We start from the raw sequence: 27,769 nt of genomic DNA, 5'->3' as shown, positions 1-27,769 counted from the left end.
TTTTTTTCTTTTTTTTTTTACTTGTGAGAAAAAAAGTCAGAATTCTGAGGAAAAATGTCAAAATTTAGATTTAAAAAAAAATAATAATTCTGACATCTTTAAAATTTTCACAGCAAATTCTCAGTCTTTCAATTTTTCAAGGAAATTACTTAAAATTCAGTGGATATTTCAGACAATAATCACATAATCTCTAATAGCAGCTCTCTAATAGTTTTGTTTGGCCAGCTATTCCTGATTCTTTGTGCTAAGCTAACAGCTTGAACATAAACTATGCTAATAACTCTGATAATGTTTATACTTGTTTAAAATAAGCTCTGGAAAGATGTGATAGTTATTGAGGTTGATCAGAGGCTACATCATCAATCTCTAAGTAATTACCCAACACTTCAAAGAATTTGTTTAGGCTATTGTTTCTCTCACAATAACTGAGACATAATCATGTTTAAAAAGTTTTAATGGTTAAATTAATATTTTATCTTTAGTGAGGAAACTGGTGTCAGTGTTCTTGTCCATTTAATTAAAGCTTGTATGAAATCGCTTTGCTTGATTTCAATGGTGCTGGAAATGTTCACCTGCATCAACACATATACATCCACAGGGTTAAAGACATTCATCAGCTGGCAGCTGTATGTACACCCTCCATCTCAATCACTGTAATCCATAATGGGGAGAACTTCTGAGCTGTAGAGGCTTCAATCCTCTGGACCAGCCAGAAAATAAATAGTTCAAAAGTAGTACCTCTGACCTTCTTTGAAACCACCCTGTCTTTTGTTTGCCACTGCACAGATGAAGTGAGCTCAAAAATAGAGCCCCAAATCATCCCATGATATGGTGACAAAGATCCTCCAAGGTCTGAGCTGAGAACTCCATACATCCAAACATCCCATTGGCACAGGGATCCTGATGTTTTCTCCCCTTCAGGCGTGTTCAGTATCATCCTGACATGAGTCAGTCTCATGGGGAACTCCTGACATTTGCTTTGTTTCCTCGTCCTCTGGGGCCTGGGAGACCTCTAGGGAGATGATGGTCTGGGCTGTCAGAGTCCGCTCCCTGAGGGGGAAAACATCACATTAAAAAATTAACACTACAATAGATTCAGCTCCTGGCAGTGTGGGGTAATATGTGTCATGCCAAAATCACCCAAGGGACTTAGAGGGGAAATATTTTAAGATGAGCAGCAGTTTGTTCTTGAAATACTGAAACTACTGTCAATTTGACACTCATTTATGTATCTTACAAGCAACAATAGTAATATTTGATGTAAATCAGGTACTTTCACACTCTCCTTAAATCAAGTTTATATTTATTCTTGCTATTATTCATGCCTCTTTATAAGAAGGCCCCTCCTCTTTGAAATGTTGCAGTTGGTTCTTGTAATACCCCGTTACAAAATCTGTCATGTGTCAAAAGTATATTTTGGTTAAATAAGCTGATGCCCTATCATGAAGTAAAGCCGCTGGTCTGTGCTGCAAGTGATCCAAGGATGCTTTGCAAGTAGGTCACAGCAGTAACAAGGACAGGCACTTTTAACAGCTTTTCTCCCTCATTTCTCCAAATTCACCCATGAAACCAAAACGGTGGTTTACTGTTTCATAAATACACTTTATGGAGTGCAATTTTAAGCTAACGGTGATTCTCCACCAAACATCTTGAATACCTGCTTCTATTAGCTGAATTCTGCCAACCAAATCAGATTGTTTTGGTGTGAAATTGTTTTGCCTTTGCCGTGTGAAGCTGGTTTACAGAGTGTTTGATTGTGTCTACATTAGTCTGTTGAAGGCAATTATAATCTAACCAAATGGGAAATTATTTTCCCAGGAACAACCCTAGTTTTGGAGACAGTCTAAACTGATTTTTGAGTTTGGGGCGAGAAAAGAAGGACCTCAAAATGCCAGAAAAACTACCTGCAGCCTGTTGCAACACAGCCCAAAAATTTGGGAAGCCAACCAGATTTTAGAGTTTTGTGGTGGCCCAACAGATCTCAAGGCGCCAGTTAAGGCCCTCCTTTTGGACAAAGGAAAATGCTAGGACATCTCAGTGCAACATGTTGGTACACTTGTGGACTGAGAGGGTGGGCAAGGGGCATGATCACCCCTAATGATGCAGTAATGTTTGAAAGGAAACAAAGAAAGTGGCCTTTTTGCTGCCCTCTGTTAAAAATAAAATAACAAAAGGCTTTCCTTGATTCCCTCTAAATTGACTTGCTGTCTTTGGTACCCTTAAGATGAACAAAATCTCTATTTTTCACCCATGTCTAATAGTAGAAAAATACAATTTCCGGTATTACGTTAAAATGAAATCTAGTTTATGACAACTGTATTACAACTTTTTTTTGCACTTTTTTTCCACTGGGCTAGCATGCATCTCCAATTCAAACTCCCACTTTTAAAAAACAGAATAAAAACAAGAGATTATTGAATGGTGATGGCCTACCGTGATTTTTGCCGCGTGTTTGTCCAGTTGACGTGGACAGTCCAGCCGAGGACCCTCTTAAGGTAGCGGGCACAGAAGGGGAACCTGTGACCTAGCTGCTCCAGGAGTTCCTCTTTGCGCAAACCGTAGACAACCGGCGCAACACACTGCGCCAGACTGAAGAAAGCAAAGACAACGACGGCTGACAGCTCTTTAGTCTCAAGTTTGATGAGCTTCTGTTTGTTCAGCACGCTCAGAATAAAGATGACAAAGTTTGGCAGGATGTAAACAGCTAGCTGGCTCCCGTGCAGAGCGATGGTCCTACAGCCGGTTCTGTTCCGCCGGTTGAGCACCCCTAACCTCCGTCCCTCCACAAATATCCTCACGTAGCTGTACAGGATGAGCAGCGTGCACAAAGCGATGAAGAGGATCTTCTGTAGCTCACCTTTCCTCAGCTGCTCCCGGCCACACTCCCCGTTATAGCCCACCTGAGACTCCGGGTGGAGGATGTTCACAGGGATGATCAAAGCAATGATCCAGGTGAGGACTCCCAGCAGCCAGGGCCAGTACGCCGCGGTGCACGTGGAGGTGTAGCGCATGGGGTGACACACGGCGCAGTATCTGTCCAGAGCCATCGCCGTGAGCGTCAGCAGGATGTTTGAGGCGCTGCTGATCAGGACGGTGATCATAGCCAGGCACGCGGATCGGCCGGGGCGCGCTTGCAGGTGGATCTGGTAGTAGAAGATGCTGCTCATACCCATGTAGACCATGGCGGACACCAGCAGGTGGAAGACGAACACAAAGCGCGCGTGGCTCCTCAGCTGCTCCACGCGCACAATAGTCCAGTTGATGATGAGGTTGAAGAAGAGCAGCAATGAGAAGGAGACGGTGGAGACGTAAAAACGCACGCAGGTGTACTCCCAGACCTCCGTGAACAAAGTGGTGTTGTTGGCTGGCATGATTCCTCATCTGGGTTTGGATGGATTTATCGAATAATGATGATGATGATGATGATGAAGAAGTTGATAGTGGTTATGGGAAGTAAAGTTTGTGCGCCGCATGGTCCTCTCCCACTGCCGTCTCAGTGAAGACTGAAGACTGGCTCAGACTACACTTCCTCTTCTCTCTCTCTCTGTCTCTCTCTCTCTAACACACCAAAAAGAAGAGTCACGAACATCTGCTCAGTTCCTCTTCTTTGATTCTTTGTTGAACAAATATTTCATTTCAGTTCATAGACTAATGTAACCTTGTAAATTCATTAACACTCACTACTTAGTTCAGTACTCATATAAAATAGTAATCAAAATGCAAAACTTAACAAAAACACATTTCAGTAGACCCTGAAATAGAGGTGAAGCTGGCTAAGTGGTGTAACATTTTTGAGGAAGGAAAGATGTGTCTGTCACACTTATTTACAGACTAGGGAAGCACTGATGCTGTTATTATATATATATATATATATATATATATATATATATATATATATATATATATATAACTATTGGCTAACACCTCTAATATGTCAGGTAAAATAAGTGACTGCACTACATAAATATTCACCCCCTTCAAGTCCATATTGTCTGGCTGGAATATAAATCCTCTCCCTACTCATGGTTCTTTTGCAGACTACATAAGATTGTCATCCAGGATTTTCCTCTATATCTCTGTATTAATTTTACCCTCCACCTTCAGCTTCTAGTCTCCTCCTTGCACTGACTCAGTTTGTGAGGACAGCCACATATTCCTTTCAGTTTTTGCTGCTGGATTTAACTTTTTGTATCCGTCCCTTGACTACAACTTTTTCAGACCCAGGGGTGTCTTGCTTGATTAACTGACTGACGAAGTATAAAGTTAAATCTAATCCAGGAGGCCAGACCCCTGGCCCCAACGATGAGGTCCAAGTCCCTGAAAATATTCTCAGAAGCAAATCAATTCTGATAGATCTGCAGACATAAAAGAACAAACGGGTTGACTGCTGTGTGGTTAAATGGCGTACAATGCAAAAAAAAGCATTATTTGCTGAATAGAAGAATGGATATTACACCTAGTGACCATGTGTTTTTTGTTAAAAGTTATTCCTGGGCAAGCCCCCTCAGCCAATCACAGCTCTTTCTCTCAACACAGTGGTGTAGTTAAATATGGCTTACTTCTCACTGATCCCTGCTTGCATTAATGCTGATACACTATGCTGCTGCTGGAAACGAGTAACCTCCTCCACCCCAGCCTCCTCCTTTACAACATAAAATTATGAGATTCATGCTATGGATTAATTGCTTTTGAACTAATTCTATTGCATTCAGTACACATTGTCATAAATGTATCTATCCATATTAAGGTTTTTTTTTTTTTTAGCTATGTGCTTCTTGGAGAGTCAAAGCCTTAATTTTGAAATAAAATGGCAAAATATGTGATGAGAGTTCTCCTGACTGAATAAGTTTCATAAAATTAAGAGGTTAGTTTACAAATCACCACAGTAAAGTCAGGAAATAGTTAAAAGAGTAAATGAAAGTCTATGATGCTATATTCAGATATAATGGAATGAATAAAGCTAAACTCGAGTGAAATTTAATCCACCTGTAAAGTTATCTGAGGTTTCATCAAACAGCCATTGAGCACAGAATATTTTTGTTCAGATTGAAAGTGTTGACGACACATGACTCCATCTTACAGTGAGGATTACTGACGTTTATTTGTGCTGCCACGATTCTGTCAACAGAGGGAGAAATCTCTCAAGAGTTCACGTCTCTACTTTGTCCAGCAGCGTCCAGACAATGCACTCTACAGTTTGCCTTGTCTTTTGCGCCATCGCCAGGCCAAACTTTTTTTTCCCTGATTCGCCATTAACAACAAAGACTCAAAGGAAGCTAAACTGCACGTTTAAACCATCAGCTTCTCTCCAATATCTAACGACACTGATGCATAACTTAGTTTTCTATAGATTTTTGTCATCTTATTCAAAAAGGGGGTTAAAAGTGCAGAATCTGAGGGAAAATACGACGTGCCTCAAAAATCTTTTCCCATAAGATTAATTACATTAGCACATATGAATTAGGATTTATATCCTTTATTTCTAAGATTTGCATTTGCCAAGGGCAAACTTCAAAATAATCGTTTGACAGATTTTTAATATTTTCATTCCCTGCAAGTGAAACAAACGTTCTCACAATATTTTTTTTTTATTGGTATCACCCAAATATTCCGATCGCACAAAAGCAGTTAAAATAACAAGACATAACAAGAAAGAGAAAAAAAGCGTGTAAAATGTATTTCTACTGCAATGATTCTTTCGAAATGCTGCAAATTCCGACAGCTGAGTCAGCTACTGTATTAAACCTATAACCTTTGAACACGTTTTTAGTTTAGTTGTTATCCCTTTTTCCATAATTTCCTCCACATGCAAACTATCACTTTGCATCTTCGCATGCATTTTAGCAACACATGCAAACGACCCTTTTAAACACCTGCTGGGTGGGTTAATAGGTTTTGTTGTTGCCTTTTGAGAAGTATTTCTGCTTTGTGTGTTTTATTTTTACATCTCAAGTCTCTAGTTCTTTTTTTTTATTGTTGTGGGCAGGGTTTCCTGAGAAGTGAAAACTTGGAGGCAGAGCTGCCATCGTGTTATCACACCAGCAGATACTGCTTAACGGTTTTGTTTTCGGAGCTCACGGAAGAGAAACGGTAAGAAAATGTTTTTATTAGTCAATATTTGATAAATGGACAGTTCTGTCTGATACTCACACGCTGTGCTGATTTTTTAATAACTTATTAAACCAAACTGGTTTCTTTTATTACAGGTAATTAACTCACAAGATTCAGAGATAGAACATAAACCATTAAAAAAGAGCATTTAAAGTTTTTTTCCTTCGTTTTTTCCCTCAAAAGCCAACGTGTTTGAATATTTTGACTCTCAATGCCTACCCCCTTACAAAATAATGTTTTAACATATTTCACACTGAACCAGCAGTTCTGAAACTACTCAGACTCCACGTGTTTTATCGTTTCACCCTTTTTTATTTGATCTAATTGACTTTTATTTGCAAGTGCTCCTCAATAATCACACATAAATATGTCGGTAATTAACTTTGAATGATAAATTTGAAAATATCTCATGGCTTAGACCAAGAAAGGGCAAAGATATTGAAGCTAGCAAGCTCCCTTTAAGTTAGTTGATGTTAACAGTTTATTTTTGACACATTATTCGATCATATATGTACATACTGTGTAAAATTTTCAATAACAATGGCCCCATTTTAATCTGTGATGTTAAATAAACTCTGCCAAAACTTCCAAAAATCAATTAAAGGTAAAATTGAATGTGCAGTACTATGCTAAGTGCTTGCTAATTCAGTTGGATATTTTTCTAAATTTATCCAGCTTATATTTTTTTTTGCCCGAAGCTCTTTCTACGATGGTTTTGGTTTTTAATAATCATATGTATATGTTTTGTGATGAAATTACAGGAAGAGAAATTTAAAAGCATGGCTTATCTAATGCCGTGGTTAAATTTATTGGTATGCGCAAAATTTGACATTTTTTAGCTTCTTCTGAACTTGACTCAGGAAACAAAGATAGCCGTTGGCTAGGCTAATGCTAATATCAATTTGCATGATGGTAAAGATGCTAACAGTCTGTGAACCTTAAGATAACAACCGTGACATTCAAATATAGTTTACTTTGTTTTGTGCACTTTAAAGAAACGTGAAATGTGTTTTCAGTTAATATTTTTTATCCTATGAGGCAGAGCTAGCCAAGTATATGCTGTGGAGAAAGATTAATCGTTTTGTGAAGATATCAAGAAGAAATCGTACTTAAAAGATTGAACACATGATCTGCTCGGTGTCAAAAGGTAGCCGGTACAGAAAAACATCTATCAAGGTTTATTTTATTTTGATGGAAAAAAGATAATCTCAACTTGAATTAAAAAAAAAGAAACATAAGACATTACATTCAAGAAGCCAAGTAATATTTAAAGGTAAACACTGGTACACAAAAGTACTGTAAATAATAATTTCTGTAAGACAGTGCTGCTTGGTATTCAATAAAGTTGCACTGACTAAAATAGGGATGCATGATAATTGATTTTTTACCAAATCTAATATGCTAGCATTAACAAATTAATTTTAGCCAATACAAATATCAACATTGATATCAAAATGTTGTTCTAACCTAAAACTTCAGTCCTTAAAACATACAATTTGAAGTCTGATGTTGAACAAATAAACAAATTTCTGTCCTTAAAACACTTTAAAGTGTAAGGAATGATGATGAAGATGGCTGAGGCAAGTCTGTTGGTTCAGCATAAAACTCCTCCAAATTGTATTTTCTTAATTTTGATATCTGCAAACACAGATGTTTAATTTTTTAAGTTAATATCTGACGATACCAATATACCAATAATAGGGTGCTTTCTAAATTAAATAGAAGTTTTTTTAAAACTTGGTTCGTTATAAAGCACTGATCTGTATTCTAATCTTTGATATTATAAAGTTGTCAGAAAATAAAGAAATCAAATGTATTTGGGGAATAAAAAGAAACCAAACTGTAATAAAACTTGTAAATTACAGCCATACAACAAACTAATAACCTGACATGTCAGATGGATTTGTTTCACACACTACTGAGGAATAACGCGAACCATGGCGACTATAGACATGTCAGTACTCAACTTTTATCGTTTTTGAAAAGAAAACAACTCACTGCTGTTCTTTGTTCTTCTGTTAACGAAGAAATGTCGTCAAGTTCTGATAAAGCTGGCGCTTTAGCAGCATCCAAGCTAATCTCTTCCGCCATAATTGCACCGTCCTCTTGTTGCTGCTTGTTTACGGCTGATTGGTCCTGTCACTTTCTAACCAGGCCCAAATGGGAGCTTTGCAAGATGGATTCGCCAGTGAGAAACAAGGAAACAGGCGTATCCATCTGCTTTGCAAGGTTAACAAACTAAGGGAATGATGTCACTGACACCAGATGTGTTTTTAACGCAACGGGTATTATTTAACCTTTATTTAACCAGGTTAGTCCCATTGTGATCAACAATCTCTTTTTCAAGAGAGACCTGAATATTGGTATTAATAATTGGCTATCAGAGTAGGGCTAGTTGTAGGGTGGGTAGGGATGCACCATTGGATTTTTGCCATAATAATATGCAGATATTTACAAGTTAAATTTATCCGATATGATTTTTGAGACCAGTATTTGAACTGATATTAATCGGTTAGGGAATGGTCTTTCCAAAAACTCAGTATTTGTCTTTCAGTGTAGGGATGGATGATATGGACAGTACTAAATATAAATTCTGATGAGGTTTTTTTTTTTTTACTGTAGAGTATTAATAGTTGGTTGTCGTAATAATCATAAACTTTGTTGTGATTCCAGTAGAAATCTAATGATGTCGGAATCTGTTTGATACCACAGTGACTAAAACTGAAACCAGACACTCAATAATGGCTAAATTTTCCATTTTAACTATCAAAAACTGTATGCAGACTGTCTTAATTGCTATTATTAAACTATTAAATACCTTGTGTTTCAAAATGATGAAATCTCCATTGTTATAAGATCATTTGTATCAAGAGTCAATTAATGCTATGATCTTCCATTGTATTTTTAACAAAGAGAGAAAAAAGCTCAAATTGCCCAATAATGTTGGCAACATTTTTAAAAAATGGGTTGCCCTGTTAAGGATTGAAAGCCTCGGTAGCTCCACCCGCTTCTCTAAATTTTGTCAACATTATTGTGCAATTTAGACAGTGTGCAGGAGTTAGCCTGTAACATCTGATAATTATAAAAAAAAATAAGCCAATTTTGGATGTCTAAGACTTTTGACTAAACATTTTAAAAAGATTATGCCTTGGTCAGTTAGCATATTGCTGTAAACAGCATCTTTATCAGTGTAAACAATGTTGTTTTACCCTGTGACTTGTCAAGGTTGTGTCCCGCCTCTCCTCCATTGGCCTCTGGGATTTGTTTCAACCCCATACAACTTAAAATGGGATAAATGGCATAGATAATGGATGGTCACCATGTACCTTCTTTTAATATTTTGATACATCAACTTGATAAATTCTTCTGGCAACTCTTCCCACAAAATGTAATGAGAGTCACTGAGAATGATCATTTCTGGTTACTTGTGTAAGTGTGCAGTTTGTCACATCTGCTTTCCTTCCATTTTGTTTTGTACTTATTTCTTTTTTCCTCATTTTCACTTAACAAGTTTGAGTGGTGAGGTGCTTTACCGCGTCCTAACTATTTAAATTTTATCTTTATTTTGATGTCAAAATAAGGCCATCTAGCACTGCTAAATGAAGTTAAAGGTGAACAAAACCAGGTAGCTTACACTAAAAACAGAGTTTCTTATACTAAACACAATGGAAAGTTTAGTTTCAAATGCATCAGTCTCCTCCTGGCTTAACAAATGACAGAAACATATCGACTGATTTCTGGTTATGTGTTTGCTCCCTGAATGCCTTCATTTTTCTGTCTATCATCCAGACATGGCTGTCCACCAGCAGCCAACCCAGGTAGTCATCCAGACAACTACCTCCCACGGTCCTGGAGCATGGAGCACCGGCCTCTGTGATTGCTGCAGTGATATGGGCACCTGTAAGTCAAACCAAACTACATATGCACTTACATTTTTCCCTACTGATGGAGAAATAGTAGTAATAGAGGTAATTTTGACAGTGCTGTTTTGACTGCTTTGCATCCAGTAAGATTAAACATTGATGAGCTGACTGTAGGTGACCGCTTTTGTGAGTTAAGCTCAGTTGGTTGGCAAACATCTTTTAAAAACCATAAGGTCTTAAGAGGGCTTCACTGAGTGTGTGCTGTTAAGAGCATCACCAGAGGGCTGAGCTTCCCTAACCGAGTTTCCGGTTATCTACATATATCAGGGATATATGCTACATTGGCATTTAAAACTTAAGTTAATTCTTTATCCTGGAGACTGCTCCAAGTGGAAAACGGAGGCTAAACTAGTTTTTTTTTTTTGCAAAGTCACATCTCTAAAAAGCAGGCGGACCCACAAGGGGAACGTTTAAAAACATCAAATTTCAAACCTATAGACATTTCAATAATGTCTGCAGAAGCAACTCAAGGCTGAATAAAAGATCCAGGCCTCTTGTTATTGAATTGATATTATTGTTGATTTTCATCCTGCCAAAACGCTGAACTGTTCAGGGGGGCGCATCACTCAAACACGAGACAGTAAGGCATTTGGGCTGTTTGTTTAACGGATTTAATATTAAACAGTATTGTTTAGAAAGTGAATATTTTGACATTAATTAGCCAAATCTGAGTAAGCCTCAGGGTTAGTTTATCTGATAGGCTCCTCAGAGCCACAGAAAACTGTCATGGTTACTTTGAAAGTTAATTTTATTGTTATGGACTTCCGGTTTCCGGGTTCCGGGAACCGGCCTTGTTGCTGGTAACTTGTCACTGCTTTCCCTGAGGTTCACCATCCCCCCACGTCGCTGCGGAGAGTTCTCACACCTGCGATTAATCACTCATCACTACTCACCTTCAAGAGACGCCTGGAAAGTCTCTGCAGTGCCAGAGTTTCGCTCTTTACTCCCCGTGTGCCTCACTCTCCGCTCACCAGCAGCTCGGCTCCAGCACTCTCACCCACGAAGATTTCCCCTCACTCTCCGGACATTTGGATTCCCCCCCTTTTCCTGTGCACAATAAATCTCTTAAAACTGCTCCCGACTCCGCATCTGGGTTCATCCACCACGCACGCACACAACAGTAAACTCTGGCCAAACCATGGACCCAGCGGATCTGGACCCCATCAAGACAGCCATCACACAACAAGGACAACGCCTTGGACAACACGAAGGCATGCTCACCGGAATCATGAAATCCCTGCAAGGCCTCAGCACCCAAGTCTCCACCCTTTCCGACCACCTGCAGTCTCTCTCTCAGCCTCCCTGCGCACCTCCTGTTCCCTCCTCTGTGAGTAATGCCACCACTACTCCCTCAGCCCCTGCTTCTCCTTCCCCTTCTTCCTTGAAAGAACCTTATGTACCTCAGCCTGAATTTTTCGCTGGTGAGATTGGGTCAGCCAGTAGTTTTTTGTTAAGATGCACCTTAGTTTTTGACCAGCAGCCTAGCAGCTATCCCTCAGATAGAGCCAAGATAGCTTATGTCATTAATCTCCTGCGTGGTAAGGCCTCACGTTGGGCCACTAGTTTATGGGAGAAGAAGTCCCCTGTGTTAGCCTCGTTTTCTGTGTTCTCCGCTGAGTTAATTCGTGTTTTTGACCACCCCCTGCAGGGACAGGAAGCAGCCAAAAGATTATTTTCCCTTTCTCAGGGTTCCCAGTCAGCCGCAGAATTCTCTGTCGATTTTCGTATTTTAGCCTCTGAGAGTGGATGGGGGGAGACAGAACTCAAAGGCATATTTTTGAGGAGTTTATCCGAGGAGCTTAAGGATGAATTAGCCTCTCGGGATGAGCCAGATTCACTAGAGTCCTTGATTTCTCTAACCATTAGGATAGACAACAGGTTGAGGGAGAGACAGCGAGAGAAGCGTCAGTCCAAACCCCGTCCAGTGGCTCCCTCTGTAGTCCAAACCCCTTCACTCATTCCTATCACTCCCAAGACTAATGTTTCTCCACCCAGCTCCCCTCTATCTGAACCCATGCAGTTAGGTAGAACCAGACTCAGTCCCGGAGAACGCCAGAGAAGGTTAAATCTTAGACTGTGCATTTACTGTGGTCAATCAGGTCATTTTCTAGCCTCCTGCCCTTCTACGCCAAAAGACCAGGCTCACTAGTGACAGTGGGCGCACTAGTGAGCCACACTTCTACCACTCCTAGCTCTCCCCCTCGTATCACCGTTCCTTCGTGCCTTCTCTGGGGCAGGAACTCGCTCCCTCTTCAGGTTCTCATAGACTCCGGCGCTGATGACAATTTTATTCAAGATGAATTGACCAAACAGCTTCAAATTCCTCTCAAGCCTCTAGATTCTCCCAAGACTGTTACTGCCTTAGATGGCAGAGTTCTCGCGAGAGTGACTCATCGTACCGCCCCCCTCACTCTCATAATTTCGGGTAATCACCGTGAGGATATTTCCTTTTTCGTTATCCCGTCTCCCCACTCGCCCATAGTGCTCGGTCTCCCCTGGTTACAGATGCACAACCCTCAAATTAACTGGAAGTCGGCTTCCATCACTAATTGGAGCGTCCATTGTCATTCGCATTGTCTCCGTTCAGCTAATCCGTTCTCTTCTCACCCTAGAGTCGCTCCCTGTCAGCCTGATCTTACTGGTGTCCCTGCTGAATACCATGATTTGGCGCCCGTATTCAGCAAGGAGCTGGCCATATCTCTTCCCCCGCATCGACCATATGATTGCGCTATAGACTTGCTCCCTGGCGCCCCCCTGCCCAGTAGTCGGCTCTACAATCTCTCACGCCCCGAGAAGGAAGCCATGGAGACATATATTCAAGACTCCTTGGCTTCCGGGTTGATTCGGCCCTCTTCCTCGCCTTTAGGAGCAGGTTTCTTCTTTGTAAAAAAGAAGGATGCTTCTCTTAGGCCCTGTATTGATTTTCGGGGTCTTAATGACATCACCGTTAAGAATAAATACTCTCTTCCTCTCATTGATCCCTCGTTCGAGCCCCTGTGCTCCGCGCAGATTTTCACAAAGCTCGACCTTCGCAATGCTTACCATCTCATCCGTATTAAAGAGGGAGATGAATGGAAGACGGCTTTTAACACGCCTCTCGGACACTTTGAGTATTTGGTAATGCCCTTCGGTTTGACTAACGCCCCAGCCGTCTTCCAGGCGCTTATTAATGATGTGCTTCGCGACATGCTTAACAGATTCGTGTTTGTTTATCTGGATGACATTCTTATTTTCTCCCGCACCCTGCTAGAGCATCAACAGCACGTCCGGTTAGTTTTGCAGAGGCTTTTGGAGAACAAACTTTATGTGAAACCTGAGAAGTGCGAGTTCCACGCCCCCTCGGTCAACTTTTTAGGTTATGTTATTGCTCAAGGCCAACTTCAGCCAGACCCTGCCAAGATCCAAGCGGTGAGTGAGTGGCCCACTCCCTCCTCCCGCAAAGAGTTACAGAGGTTTTTAGGGTTCGCCAATTTCTATCGCAGGATTATTAGGGACTACAGTAAGGTGGCAGTTCCCCTCACCCGCCTTACCTCAGTTAGCGCCCCCTTTAGGTGGAGCCAGAAGGCTGAGGAGGCCTTCTCCAAACTGAAAACTCTCTTTACTTCTGCTCCGGTGCTCAAGCATCCCAACCCGTCTCTCCAGTTTGTTGTGGAGGTGGACGCCTCCGACAAGGGGGTGGGGGCCGTTCTCTCCCAGAGGGACCCAGAGACTGCATCCCTGTGCCTTTTTCTCCCGTCGTTTGTCACCAGCGGAGAGAAACTATGATGTGGGTAACAGAGAGTTGCTGGCTGTTGTGTGGGCCCTGCAAGAGTGGAGGCACTGGTTGGAGGGCACCAACCACCCCTTTTTGATTTGGACTGATCACAAGAATTTGGCTTACCTGAGATCAGCCCGGCGGTTGAACCCACGCCAGGCTCGCTGGGCCCTTTTCCTGAGCCGATTTAATTTCACATTGTCCTACAGACCTGGTTCCAGAAATCTCAAGCCGGATGCGCTCTCCCGGAGGGATTCTGGTTCTGGAGACACGGAGGAACCCGACCTCATCCTTCCACCTACCTGTGTTGTTGGAGCAGCCATCTGGGAGATCCAATCCATCGTCCGTCAGGCCCAGGAACAACAACCTGACCCTGGAACTGGACCTCCAGATCGCCTGTTTGTTCCAGATTCTGCTAGATCTCCAGTGCTTCAGTGGGCCCACTCCTCCAGGCTTACTTGCCATCCTGGCTTCCACAGGACCCTCCAGTTTCTCCAGCGGAGTTTTTGGTGGCCCGGTATGGTACGTGACACCCGTCAGTTCGTGGCAGCCTGCTCTGTCTGCGCCAGGGGTAAATCCTCCCATCGTCCTCCTGCTGGGTTGTTGCGCCCTCTCCCTACTCCCCAACGCCCCTGGTCTCACATAGCTCTGGATTTTGTCACCGGCCTTCCTCCATCAGAAGGTAACACAGTCATTCTTACCATCGTGGACAGATTTTCTAAGTGTGTGCATTATGTACCTTTACCCAAACTCCCCTCAGCCCTCGAGACCGCTCAGCTTCTAGTGCTACATGTCTTCAGATTACATGGACTCCCTTGTGACATTGTGTCAGACCGTGGACCCCAGTTTACTTCTCAAGTTTGGAAAGAGTTTTGCAGAGAGTTGGGCGCAACAGCCAGCCTGTCCTCCGGATATCACCCCCAGACCAACGGCCAGACGGAGCGGGCGAACCAGGGGTTGGAGACCGCTCTGCGCTGTGTCGCTGCGCACCACCCCGTCTCCTGGAGCACACACCTCCCCTGGGTTGAATATGCGCATAACTCCCTCACCTCCTCGGCCACAGGTATGTCCCCCTTCATGTGTTGCTTCGGCTTTCAACCTCCCCTGTTTCCTGAGCAGGAGCAATCTGTGGCCGTCCCTTCGGTGCAGCAGCATCTCCGGAGGATGAGGGAGGTATGGAGGACCGCCAGGGCTGCGCTTACACGCACAGCGGAGAAGAACAAGAGGATGGCCGATATGCATCGCTCCCCCGCTCCAGCGTATCAGGTGGGGCAAAGAGTTTGGCTGTCTTCCCGGGACCTACCCCTTGATGTGGAGTCACGTAAGCTCTCTCCTTGTTTTGTGGGCCCTTTCGAAGTTGTTAAGGTGATTAATCCGTCTGCAGTCACCCTCAGGCTTCCAGAATCTATGAAGATACACCCCACTTTCCATGTGTCCCTATTGAAACCGGTGACTTCCAGTGACCTCAGCCCACCTGCCGTCGCCCCTCCACCCCCCCGGATCATCGATGATCACCCAGCGTACACAGTCTCCAAGATTTTGGACGTTCGACCGCGCGGACGCGGCTTCCAATACCTGGTAGACTGGGAGGGTTATGGACCGGAGGAGCGCTCCTGGATTTCGCGGGGTCTGATTCTGGATGACAGCCTTCTCCGCGATTTCTACGTGGCCAACCCGGGTAAGCCTGGTAGGACGCCAGGAGGCGTCCGTTAGGAGAGGGGTACTGTCATGGTTACTTTGAAAGTTAATTTTATTGTTATGGACTTCCGGTTTCCGGGTTCCGGGAACCGGCCTTGTTGCTGGTAACTTGTCACTGCTTTCCCTGAGGTTCACCATCCCCCCACGTCGCTGCGGAGAGTTCTCACACCTGCGATTAATCACTCATCACTACTCACCTTCAAGAGACGCCTGGAAAGTCTCTGCAGTGCCAGAGTTTCGCTCTTTACTCCCCGTGTGCCTCACTCTCCGCTCACCAGCAGCTCGGCTCCAGCACTCTCACCCACGAAGATTTCCCCTCACTCTCCGGACATTTGGATTCCCCCCCTTTTCCTGTGCACAATAAATCTCTTAAAACTGCTCCCGACTCCGCATCTGGGTTCATCCACCACGCACGCACACAACAGAAAACATTTTGAAGCTGTTCAATATATAACCTAAACGGACCATTCATTGCTGTGGATGTTAGAAAACTCTTTCTCCTTGGTTTGTCGACATGAATTATTAGGCAACCCGGAAAGGAGTTGACCAATTTTGCAGTCATGGAAAATACTTCAAATATGAGAGAAAAAAACAAATTTTGTCCAGAAAAATTACTTCACCATTCTCCTATTTTCACATCAAAGTTCCCCGAAAACAGAGGGACATTTTCATCTAAGACAGTGATTAATAGACAATAGTATTAAGAATAGAAAAACTTAATAATGTTTGTTGAGAGTTTAAAATGTATGTTGTGGCAATCTGGTAAGAGCAAGTGCCTGTTAAAACCCCCAACAAACTGGACTCCAACTTTAGAGTGTAATTTAAGGATTCAACCATCATAGTGTGTAATAAAGTGTTGCTAACATTATTTAATTTGATAATTTTGATCAATTGTTAATTCATGGTTGCAGTGAAAGAATAAGGCAGACATGCGCTATCTTACATGGAAGACTGTGGACACCAGCGTCTTAGATATTTGTTTATATTTCATATTATTTTCATTAATATGGCATAATAGCTGCATTTTTCTGATGATTGATGTCAAAATTTGCTAAACTCATTTACTAAAATATTTGATACCTGTTGTTGGAGATCTTAATCTTTGAGTATCTTGAATAACGATTCAATTCAGAATCAATTTTTTATTCAAATTGATTCCTGATTCACAAAATATTACCTATTTCTTATAAGGAGGTGCTATTTTCAGCATTTGCTCCAGTCTGTTGTGCATAAAGGGGCTGTATGTTGTTATTTGACATTTAAAAACTTAATACAATATGCTAAATATAACGCTTTTTTAAAGCATTTTTTAATAATTTAATTGCAGTTATAGAAAACAAAAGTAACAAAAATAGTAATTTTGCTTAATTTGCAAAATATTTCAATATTAATAAAAGGTGTGGGCTAAAGCAGGTATAAATCGGAAACTTCTCAGCAGAGAAAAAAATGATCATAACTCTAAAAGCCTTTACTGATGACGATGCTCAAGGAGAGCAGGTGTTATATTTTGACAAGTGACCGTGTTAACTGGTGACTTGTTAAACATTTAAAATTTCTGTTATGTGGAAGGTATGCTTCAGAGATATGAATTTAATGAAAAACTAAACAAAGGGGCTCTTTAATTTTTTTGATATCCGTTATTAATGCAGATGCATTCGTATAGTCACCAGCGGGGACATGGTTAGGCCATTTTTGGGGGCTGAAGCTAGCCTAAAATGTTCTTCAGCCCCCCTAACAATGATTACAGTAAAAACAGTGATGAAATTACTGAAAGAACGCACCACACCATTATATTACTTTCTGCTTAATGTATAGAGCAGAGATACTTAACCCATGGCTCTCTAGTCGTCTATGGCTCTTTAATGCGAAGTTTAAATGAAAACTTTTATTTCCTTTCAATCTGTGTTTTATTATCGTTGGGTGCGCACGATGGAGGAATGTGGGTAAGAGAGTGAAGGAAGTCTCATTCATAGAGGTGTGCTGTCTTGTGTTCAATCTGAAGCGTCTTCTGCCCTTGTTTTAACAATTTTCTTTGGTCTCTTTCTGCCCATGGTCTCCCACGCTTATATTTTATGGTGATCACTGTGATATGCATGGTCAGTCATAAGTGACCCTCACACACCCAGATCACAAGTTAAGATAATGTCTAGTGAAACTTGTCCAAACAGAGTTTTACTTGATCTTTAACCCCTCAAAGCCTAGAAACACAAATTATAGCCAGAAAATTCTAAATTTTTGGTTTATTTAATTTTCTAATGAAGTCTAAAAAAAATTTACATTTCCTCAAAAAATGTAACATTTATATATATATATATATATATATATAAAAATATATATATATATATATATATATATATATATATATATTTATCTCATTTGATAAATTAGCTGGTGTTTTTGATAACTGATAATCCACTTGAGGGCATTTATCAGATCGTACTCAGAATGTTTGTTTTTTTTTCATTTATGATCATTTTTATTAGATCGAAATATCACAAAAGTGTGTATCAAATATGATACAACATGCTTTGCGGGTTAATGCACAGCTAATAATAAATGTCTAAAAAGCAGAAAAAAGAAACCAAAGCTACAGAATGAGGCGGGGTGGAACGATGACAGCTCTCGGTGTGAGGCAAGGTCAGTGAAAAAAAATAGAAAACATCACTTTCAAGTTAAACAGCCACAGAACTACAGTAAATGTAGAGATCAATACCCAAATAGCCAACCATCATTTATCAGCTCTTTGAAAAGCATCTCAGAGCTGAAACTAATATTTCAACATGTTATTAGACCAGTCAGAACTTCATAAATGAAATATATATGCTCATTATTAGTAACATATTCTTTCCTCTAAATCTATAAAGATTTTTATGTGGGCTATTGCATCCTATTTAATCACAGAATAATCCAACAATTCACTGTTTCATTTATTTCATGTATGGATCAGATGATCTATGGATCTTCTTACATCCCTGGTTTTGGAATATGGCTCTTGCTGAAGTATTTTAAGACAATATGGCTAAAAGGTTGAGGACCACTGTTATAGACTGTCTTCAGACAGAGAAATATCAGTGGCAGGCAGGAATAAACTTGAGTTTGATTTGGAAAGCATAAACATCCTGAGAGAAGAAAGAGAGGAGTTTTGAAAGTATATATTTTACATCTTTTCCATGAACTCACTCCAGCATATAGACCTGTAAATACCAACTCATAAACTCACTCAGGCTGTTATTAAAAAAAAAAAGAAAAAAAAAGGCTTCTTTTTGCCTGGGATTGTAGAATCCACAGTCAGTCTCCATGTTTCTTTGGGGAAAACCGGACAAGCTGAGTAACACAGGGCAGTCCAAGCAGGCATAACATTGTATACATTACAAATCCCGAGTGCTAGCACTACTAATGTTAACAGCACAGCTAACGAGCCATACACCTCCAGCATCTGTGTGACACGGCACACGGAGGAAAATACTTGCTGTAGGTCTGCATTTAAAAATACACTCAGGATGTAGTGAGGCGGGTTTAAAAATATCCATTCTTGGAAATTTTGAATCAATTTAAAAATGTAGGCATTAATATATGTGATTCAGCCTCTAGCTGTTGCACATAGGCTTTTTTTATATTTTGCATAGTCTAGTTTTTATGTCATAAAGAACACAAGAGGAAAAATAAACATGCATGTCAAACCGTTATTGGTTAATATAATATAATGAAGTGCTATATGGACTGCACATCCTTCAAATCAGACGTCCACAGAATGAAACATACTGGTGTATGGACATGATATCTTACTGTTATGCCTGCTGAACTCTCACTGAAGTTTTGCTGGAAGAGACCTGAAAATTGATCTGTAGAGAAGAGTAAGAACCCTGGATGAATATTACGTGATTCTAACTGAACGTTTTGTTTGGCTGATTTTTACTTTGTCATTAAATCTTTATAAAATCATTAATAAGTTTCTACCTTGTCTGTCTGAAGGTTGCTGCGGTCTCTGGTGCTTCCCTTGCATGCAGTGCCAGACAGCCTCTGACTACGGCTGGTGCTGCTGTATGCCACTCCTGGACTTTTGTTGTGTGGTGTCCTGCATCCTTCGCTCCTCCATCAGAGAGCGCCACGACATCCCTGTAAGACTGGTCTGGGGTGGTAGTGGGCGGATACGATGCTTTATTAAATGTTGTAACTTAGGTGAATTGGCACTTGATTTGTTACAGAAGTTTGTTTTTCTCTATGCATGAAGCATTAATAGCAAATAGCAGAGTGTGGTATTTCAACATCTCTCTTTAAACCACAACTTGAAACTGCACACAAGGAAGTTACTGTAGCTGTAAAGCACGTACACTAACAGAAGCTGTAGTTTGAGTTCTCCTTTAGGCCCATGAGTAAAACTCCTGCGAGCAGATATGGCAAGGACCACTTCCTCTGTTTCTCTATTGTGAATCCCAAACAGTACATGCATCTACCTAATAATTATTGCTGTGACAGCTGCTTTGATTTGGACTAACTGATAATTGAACATGTCTAAGAAAGAGAGACAACAAACTGTTGATAAAACAATTCAAAGATGCTTTGTGATATCAAACAGACGTGACGACAAAGAAAAGAAAAGTTAAACATATGTCCTATATTCTAAGTAGAGGCTGCAGGGTGGTGCAGAGGTTAGGTTAGTCTCACAGCAAGAAAGTTCCTTGTTTGGGGTGCAGGTGGCCGAGTGGTTAAGGCATGCACCCCATGTACGCGGACGGCATGGGTTTGAATCCTTTACCGCATGTCTTTCCCCCACTGTCATCCCTGTTTCCGACTCTATCCACTATCTTCCTCTATCAAATAAAAGCACAAAAATACCCAAAATAAACCTTAAAAGAAAAAAAAAAAGAAGGTTCCTTGTTTGGATCCCTGTTGTACAGCACTATCGTACAGTGTAGAGTTTGCATGTTCTCCCCATGCACTTGGAGGCTTCTCTCCTGATACTTTCTTCAACAGTCCAAAGACATGCTTGTTAGGTGAATTGGTGGCTCCTCTAAATTGACCATAGATGTGAGTGTGCCCATGACTGGCTGGCAGTCAGTCCAGGGTGTGGAATTGGTTTCAGTCCCCCAACCACCTATCTAAAAACTGGGTGGGCAGTGTCGATAATGGGTGAATGGATTTTTTAAGTTTAAGTTCAATATAGATATGACAAATAATAGATTGACAAAAAACTTGTAATAATAAAATCAACCATAAGAAGTTCTTGAAAATGTCGATTGAGAAGTGTGGCAGTAGAGGCGGAGAATTTCCACCAGACAGAGGTGAAAATTAAAGCAGCGCTGGTTAATAGAGTAACTAATTGACTGTTGAGTGGTAACAATCTCATGGGGAACAAATAAACATTGTAATCTCTGCATATGTGTCATTAAGACAACGTTCTTAAAAGCCTGACATGTCTGTATTTTTATACAGAATATGATAAATGTGCTGTTTATTGGTAATCAATGGATATAAAAGATGATAGGGATAGGAAAATTAAAACTATAAGAACGGTTCATCTAGGCATTGAGAAACTGAGACAGATGGATAAGAGGCATTAACTGATAATTTAGTAAGTTAGGAGTCCAGGAGATTTCAGTCGGATAAAGTACAAATTCAGCTTGATTTTACCCCTGTAAAGAAGTTTTAAGGGGAACGGGGTGATGATACTTTCATTCACATTCTCTGTTGAAGATCTGTCTGAGACAGAATTAGAAATGTCATCGCGTTTTTATTTTATTTCAGAATAAACAGTTCATTAACAGTTAATGTTTTATTGTTAATATAAATTGACTATCATTAAAGAAACAAAAACAAATAACAAGAACATTTAATCTCCAGTGTCTCTAACAGAGAAGTATGACACATGTCTCTGTAGTGTCTCATATTCACAGAGATGAGCTTTATTAAGAGGAGAACATTGATCATGTTCATGAGGGTAAAAAGAGAGCGCAAGTATTTCTAATACTGGAGGTACGTATGATATATAACACATAGTTTCTCAACAACAGAATTGCTGAGTGGCTAGTAACCATTAGCCTCAGTGGATGGTGTAGAAAAAAAGTTCATGACAAGGCAGCCAGATGGCCACAGACAATAACTACCCCACCTTGCTGAGGGTGATAATACAGTACAGGCTTTAAATTCCTTAGAGAAAACGATGCAGACTGGACGTCAGAAGTAGATCATAGAACGCTCATTATGACCATAGGAGACTTGAGACTTGACTTGGACTTGCAAAAAATGACTTGTGTGCATCTCTGGCGGCTGGATAGCTCAGTGGTATGAGAGACTGAGGGTTCAGATCCCTGTCAGAGTATGAGTGTCCAGTGTGGGCCCTTGGTCAAGGTCCTTAACACCAAGAACACCTGTCCCAAATGTAAGTCGCTTTGGATAAAAGCGTCTGCTAAATGACATTGTAAATGACATTGTAATCTCTGGGTCATCAGAGTAACTTTGGCTACATTCACACAGCAGGCCTTAATGCTCAATTCGTACCATTTCTCAGATCAGATTTTTTTGTTTGCCTGTTCACACTGCAGTGAAAAGAACAGAAACGTATCTGATTTAGAACCACATTTAAAAGTGGCCTGGTTCTGGTTTGAAAAGGTCAGATTCAGTGTGACTTGCGCTGTTCACACTGCCAGAAAATAATCAGAAACGAGTCTCATGTGAGCAAAAAAATCAGATTCAGGTCACTTTTAACTGCAGTGTGACTGTTTAGTGGCCCAGATGGCAGTGCATTATGTGAGGACAACTGCTTCTGATCTTTGTGAGTTGAGTTTAATGATTACTGCTAGCCAAAGGAAAAACAGTGCATTGTACACATTGTGCATAATGGCTGGTGTGCGTGTTTAGGGAATTACGTTCAAAGACCTCTAGGGCTACACAAACATTGTCGTTTTTATTGCTCGAGGCAACAAGTAACCCCATTGTTAATCCAGCTTGTAAAGCTTCATCCATTGCTAGAATTTGATTAGCAGTCAGCTGTACATGTAAATAATGTACGTAATGTAATATAGTATTACTGGCTTTCCTACTCTGCAAACAATGGTATCAATGTCCTGTTCCACTGTGCTCCATTCTCCACTTTATTTAGGAGTTTTTAGTGACAACAAATTTCGGGAGAAAAAAAAGATAATACCATAAAAAATCCCCAAAAACCAAAGGAGAAAATGTGTAAATTGATGACCTGATGCCTAACTGCTCACTATGAAAGCAGAAAAAGGAATGAAAGTTGTATTCACTTTCTAAATTGCTCTATGGTAAACAACCGCAGCAGAAGAGGAAGCTGCACCTGGATTCTTTGCAGAAAAGAAACCACAGAGTTTAACCACCCAACTACCACTGTTTTGGTTCTTTCTTTAAAGTGTTAGCAAACCCCAAGCTCAGAACTAACTCCGCCCACTTGAAGATTTCAGAAAATGCACAGAAAGTAAGCAGTTTGGTACTGAGGAAGGAGGGGAAAAGGACGTTTTTGTTGTCGTTGTTGTTTTTTAAGGACGAGGTTTTCCAAAATGCAGAAGTGACCGACTCCCCTTACCAGAAAGTGACACAGAGTCCCACAGCCATGCCTGCAGCATTGCTGCCTCAGAGCGATCTTTGAGGTGGAGGATTTTTCCCCTCCAGAGTCCCCTGAAGCAGGCTGTGGAGTGGTGGCAGACTGTGGTGGTCCTGAACACTACCTGTTTGCGCCATTTGCTCCAGCACCGGCGTTACTAAAGTTACTAGAGCCGAAACAGCGCAGATGCAAGACAGGATATGAGTGGTCTCTGAATGGTTAGAGGTGGTAACGTTCTACATTTTAAAAAGAGTTTGATGCCATAAGCCCCACCTTTTCAGAGGAGATTTTTCAAAGCAGATGTCCGTTTGAGCTAATTAAAAGTCATAAAATGCAGATTTTTTATCAGTTTGGTGCAAATGTCAGAAATAACACCAGCATTGATGTGTTTCATATTAATTCAGTCAGATACCTCAGTGTTCAGCTGAAAAAAAAATGTTAAAGTGTTCACTACTTCTTTAAAAAAAAAGGAAAGCTTCACAGCAATTAATAGGCAGGTTTACAAAGTAAGCAAGGCAGATGTTTTACAGCAATTAAACTTATGTTGAGCCCTTCTTTCTTATATTTTCAGAGGATGTAGGATTTTTTATCTCATAAGGCCAAAGAGTGGATGTTTACTGTCTGATCTTCACTCTGTCTCTCCTCTCTTCGCTTCCTCGCTCAGGGCTCGAACTGCGATGACTGCTGCAAGATACTCTTTTGTTACTCGTGCGTGTGGTGCCAGATGAGCCGTGAGCTGAAGATCAGGGCCGAACACACCAGCAGGGTGGTCACTACGCAGGCTGTGAATTTTTAACAGGAGGGCAAATGACCGTTGCCTAACAAATCACAGCTGATGAGTTAATTTTCATTGTGTCAGAGGGAAAAAAGGAATATAAAAGTTAGTTCTGTTTTTGCTGCAAGCAGTGTTAATTGAAAGATAATTAAAGTAGACTGAAGATGAAGCCAACTCTGTTTATGCTCTTTTACAACAATGTAATGCACACAGACATTTCAAAGTTAACATGCTGTTTATAGAGTTAATGACTCTGTGCCTTTTCTTATGCACGGAACTTCTTTTCTTTTTAAACTGCAGATTTGCTTTTCTTTTCACAAAAGTTAAAACAAGATTTTGTGTGCTGAATGCTAGCATGTTTGATTACACGTTCTTCTCTGACCATTGATTCATTCTAAACAATAAATTGACATTTGTTTAACCAAACAATCTCCTGTAAGTCAGATGGATGAGGTTTATCCTGTGTTTAAATACAAAGTTCGGTAAATGATCAGAACAAAATCACATACCAGCTTAAATTTTTACCAAGTCTTTAAGACTAGTCATGCATCTATAACAAGTTTTTATAGGTACATAAAATACACATTAGAACATCTTAGACTATTTGTTCAGTCAGGAGAGACTAATAAATTAAGATTCATTCTGCAAAGATGTGATACTGAATTATTGCCACAGTCTGAGGTACTTCAACTCTACAGGGACAAAGGATGATCAAACCTGAACTACAAGCGGTGCAAGCGAACATTAGAGACAAAATCCCCTTGGTTTTATTAGTTCCTACTGCAGTATCCAGATAGCATGCAGCAGTTCAGCATGATTCAGCATGGTTTTAAAACCCCCATTGCCCGGTTCCCACTTTACTCTGTCACTCACTTTGAGAGTTAAAAGGAACAAGGAAAGAGGGAGATGACAAGGTATCAGGACTGTCTGACAGGAAGATTGTCGTGGAGGAGGAGGGTCCCATGCGATGATGGGGGAGGAGAAGCCTTGTTTAAAAGACAGTAGCGATATGATAGGCTAATAGATAGGAAGTGGGGCAATGCTACCTAATAGCTGTGATCTGGTGATGTGAACAGCTGATGATTACGTGGAAACGAGTAAGCATGTGTGGAGGAGTGCATGCAACTTAGTATGAGAATGACTGATAAAACCAGCCTGCAGAATATACAGGAGTTTTCCTGCCTAGTTTGTCCTGTAAGCAGACTGTTAGACAGTAGTTGTCCCTACAAGCCCAGTTTGTTTGTCAATACAAACCCACTATATCTGCATATTGATACCACACTTTGTTATTAACGCTAAACATTAACAAAGATAGATTAAAAGAGTGTGTAAAGGTTGGGGGGCATGTGCTTTGATAGTTAAAGTCCAATGCTTGTAAATGAAAAAAGATATACGCCTTCCTAACAAGGACAATGGGATGGGAGCAAAGTCTCACCCAATTTCCCGACGACTTAATTTGCAAATGGACAATGCCGATTAGGGACAATTCTTTTATGTGTCAGGGCTGAAGTTCAAAGTTGTGTAACTGTAAAGTTTATGGTGCCATTACTGGCATTTAATGGTTGCAACACTGTTGTGTAATGTTATAAAATTTCCAGTCAGACCATACTCAACTTTATCCCTTAGGTTGTCTTGTTCTCTATTTATGCATTTCTACTTTATTATAGACTGAAACATCTTTTTGAATTATTGAAGCACTCAGGAGGAAAATTTCTACTGCCAATCACTGTTCTCGGGATGGATCTTACTTATTAATTGATAATTATAAACTTAAATATAGTCAATATAGGCCTCCTATGTCCCAGCACATAAGGACATTATATTTTGGGTTCCCTATTGTGGTGTTTTTTGTCGTTTTATTATCTTATTTTGGTTAGCTTCCGGTTCCGGAGGCTGTTTCTGGCTGCTAACTTTCTTTGCTTTCCCTGAGGCATTCACCCTTCCCCCCCTGGTGCTGTGGAGAGCGCACACCTGCAGCGAATCACTCATCGAGGATCACTATTTAGGACCTGCTGCAGCTCTCTTCAGCGCCTGAGTCTTGCCAACCTTACCTTACGGTAAACGTCAGCTCCAGGCTCCTTCTCTCGAGATCTCCCAGAGAAGTTTCCAGTGCTCTTTTTGAAGAACCTTTTTGAGTAATTTCCAGTGCTTGTATTTTGCTTCTTGTTGTTAACGTGCCTCTCCCTCTTCTTTCCAGTGCCTCCTGCCCTGATCACCGCAGCCAGCTCCAGCACACTCTCACTTTCCCTTGGACTCCTGAGATCCCCCCTCCCTTTGTCACTTACCTGCACAATAAATCTGTTAAATCTGCTCCATCGTCTCCGCATCCTGAGTCCTACCATTACACCTACACAACACCTATGACCGTAAAAAATAAATAAATAAATACAAAAAAACTAATAAATTGAACCATTAATTGTGATTTTTGATGTTATTTGGTTAAATAAGAATTAAAAGTAATGAATCATCAGATTTGAAAACAGTTCAAATAACTATATGCCTTTTACAAGAGAAAATATGATTAAGACTAGAGAAATGTTTTAAAAAAATATTCGATATTAGTTTAGTTTTTATATAGTAGTTTCTTAAAATATTATATTATTTATGGAAATTTGAATGAAATCCAATAATAGCTTTTAATTATCGTTTTCATTGTCTTATAAAACAGTAAGTATCACCTACACTTAACACTTGTTAAGATACAATGTTTATTATACTCATCAGGTCTTACCAATCCCAAATAAGTAGGAAATATCAAAATGCATAACAAATGAAAGCTCGGATCTAAGGAGGTAAGTGTAGTAGCGTTAGCATATAACCTGAATGAACGTTTTAAACATTGTTTTTGTTGTTGATAAATATAAACATGATTTGTTGTTTTATCTAACAAATACACTAAAACTGTGAGTCTCGCTGTTTCTCATGATGGTGGACGGTGAACTAAAGATGACAGGGGAGCTGTTTTGATGCCTGAATTAAAGGAATTTTTAAACACTGAGGAGAATTGCAGCTGTAACTGTGGGAGAGAAATAAGAAAAAAGGGGAACATTTTTCCTTGGAAAGAGCTGAGTCCCTGTAGTGCAGACTGACCCTTTAAACAGTGAGGAGGCATTTCCTGTCAGCCTCTTCCCTGTTTATCTCAGATTTGTCTGATGAGAATGCTTTTGGGTTCATGTTATGGTACTGTTCAGTTCTTCTATTAAGAGAGCCAGAAACCATAATTTCCACACCTCTGCTTCAATCAGGAGGATGTGGTATTAGACAAACATGTCATGCTGCTTTCTTTTTATTGTAGTGAATCGAACAATCTATACTGCTTGATCTGCAAATGTTTAAAGATATCAAAATATTTGCAAGAATACTGGGCTGAGTTAGTATCCCTGAGGAATCCCTATGATAAGGCTGCAGTTGTAAGGAATGAGCTCTTTGTCCCTCTAATCTTCTGACAGGGATCACAATGCAGAACCAAACTGTGCACTATACAGATATATATGGTCTATTAAGATAAATAAGGCAAGGTCTTTTCCCCAAAAAGTTCTTATTTTACTGTAATAAGCCAAAAAATATACATGAAAACTGAGTCGATTGCCCCTTTGTAAATCGATTTACAATTACTTGAGTAAACACACAACACAAAACTCTTCTCGTGGTTTTGTCTGAAAATGTTTCCCATAGTTAAAGACATAAGTTAGAGCTTCTCTCTCTCATTTCCTGTATTTCTTGTTCTTATCTGCCAGGTAGAAAGGGAAGTCTGGCAGCAAATTAAAATGATTCTGCCAAAAATTTGAGTGTGTGACTTCATTTTGACTTTAGGTTCCTGGAGCCTTGAAACTAAGCATTTTAAGCTTACTTGCATGCTTTCTCTGCCCCATATTGGCATACATTTATATATAACAAGTTGTTTATATATAATTACTTAAATTAGTCACAGCTAGTGCATCTGTACA

At 40.4% G+C, this 27,769-nt stretch overlaps 2 protein-coding genes across 3 annotated transcripts; one reads left to right on the top strand and one right to left on the bottom strand.

The window, feature by feature from the left end:
- Positions 1-436: 436 nt before the first annotated feature.
- zgc:194312 (uncharacterized protein LOC794943 homolog) lies at positions 437-3,487 on the bottom strand. The gene is made up of 2 exons (XM_041779821.1): positions 2,434-3,487; positions 437-1,050 (listed from the first exon to the last, which is right to left on the bottom strand). Exons 1-2 carry the CDS (start codon positions 3,369-3,371, stop codon positions 918-920), a joined length of 1,071 nt encoding a protein of 356 aa, XP_041635755.1. The 5' UTR covers positions 3,372-3,487; the 3' UTR covers positions 437-917.
- Positions 3,488-5,943: 2,456 nt separating this feature from the next.
- ponzr1 (plac8 onzin related protein 1) lies at positions 5,944-26,133 on the top strand. Of its 2 annotated transcripts, XR_005991492.1 has the most exons (5): positions 5,944-6,090; positions 9,901-10,011; positions 19,459-19,604; positions 23,712-25,879; positions 26,020-26,133. XR_005991492.1 is itself a non-coding variant. In XM_041780013.1 (4 exons), exons 2-4 carry the CDS (start codon positions 9,903-9,905, stop codon positions 23,841-23,843), a joined length of 387 nt encoding a protein of 128 aa, XP_041635947.1. In that variant the 5' UTR covers positions 5,944-6,090; positions 9,901-9,902; the 3' UTR covers positions 23,844-26,133. The 2 variants fall into 2 exon arrangements, 1 of the variants encoding a protein (XP_041635947.1); XM_041780013.1 differs by having other exon boundaries at positions 23,712-26,133.
- The last annotated feature ends 1,636 nt before the right edge of the window (positions 26,134-27,769 follow it).

This window comes from Cheilinus undulatus, linkage group 22 (assembly GCF_018320785.1).
Source record: "Cheilinus undulatus linkage group 22, ASM1832078v1, whole genome shotgun sequence".
Classification (NCBI taxonomy): Eukaryota; Metazoa; Chordata; class Actinopteri; order Labriformes; family Labridae; genus Cheilinus; species Cheilinus undulatus.
The sequence above is the reverse complement of the archived record's forward strand: the minus strand, read 5'-3'. Positions and strand labels throughout refer to the sequence as shown.

Coding starts and splice junctions, on each gene's coding strand:
- ponzr1 (XM_041780013.1), top strand. CDS start 9,903: ATGGCTGTCCACCAGCAGCCAACCCAGGTAGTCATCCAGACAACTACC. Junction 10,012..19,458: donor CTGCAGTGATATGGGCACCT/GTAAGTCAAACC, acceptor GTCTGTCTGAAG/GTTGCTGCGGTCTCTGGTGC. Junction 19,605..23,711: donor GAGAGCGCCACGACATCCCT/GTAAGACTGGTC, acceptor TTCCTCGCTCAG/GGCTCGAACTGCGATGACTG.
- zgc:194312 (XM_041779821.1), bottom strand. CDS start 3,371: ATGCCAGCCAACAACACCACTTTGTTCACGGAGGTCTGGGAGTACACC. Junction 1,051..2,433: donor AACACGCGGCAAAAATCACG/GTAGGCCATCAC, acceptor TTTCCCCCTCAG/GGAGCGGACTCTGACAGCCC.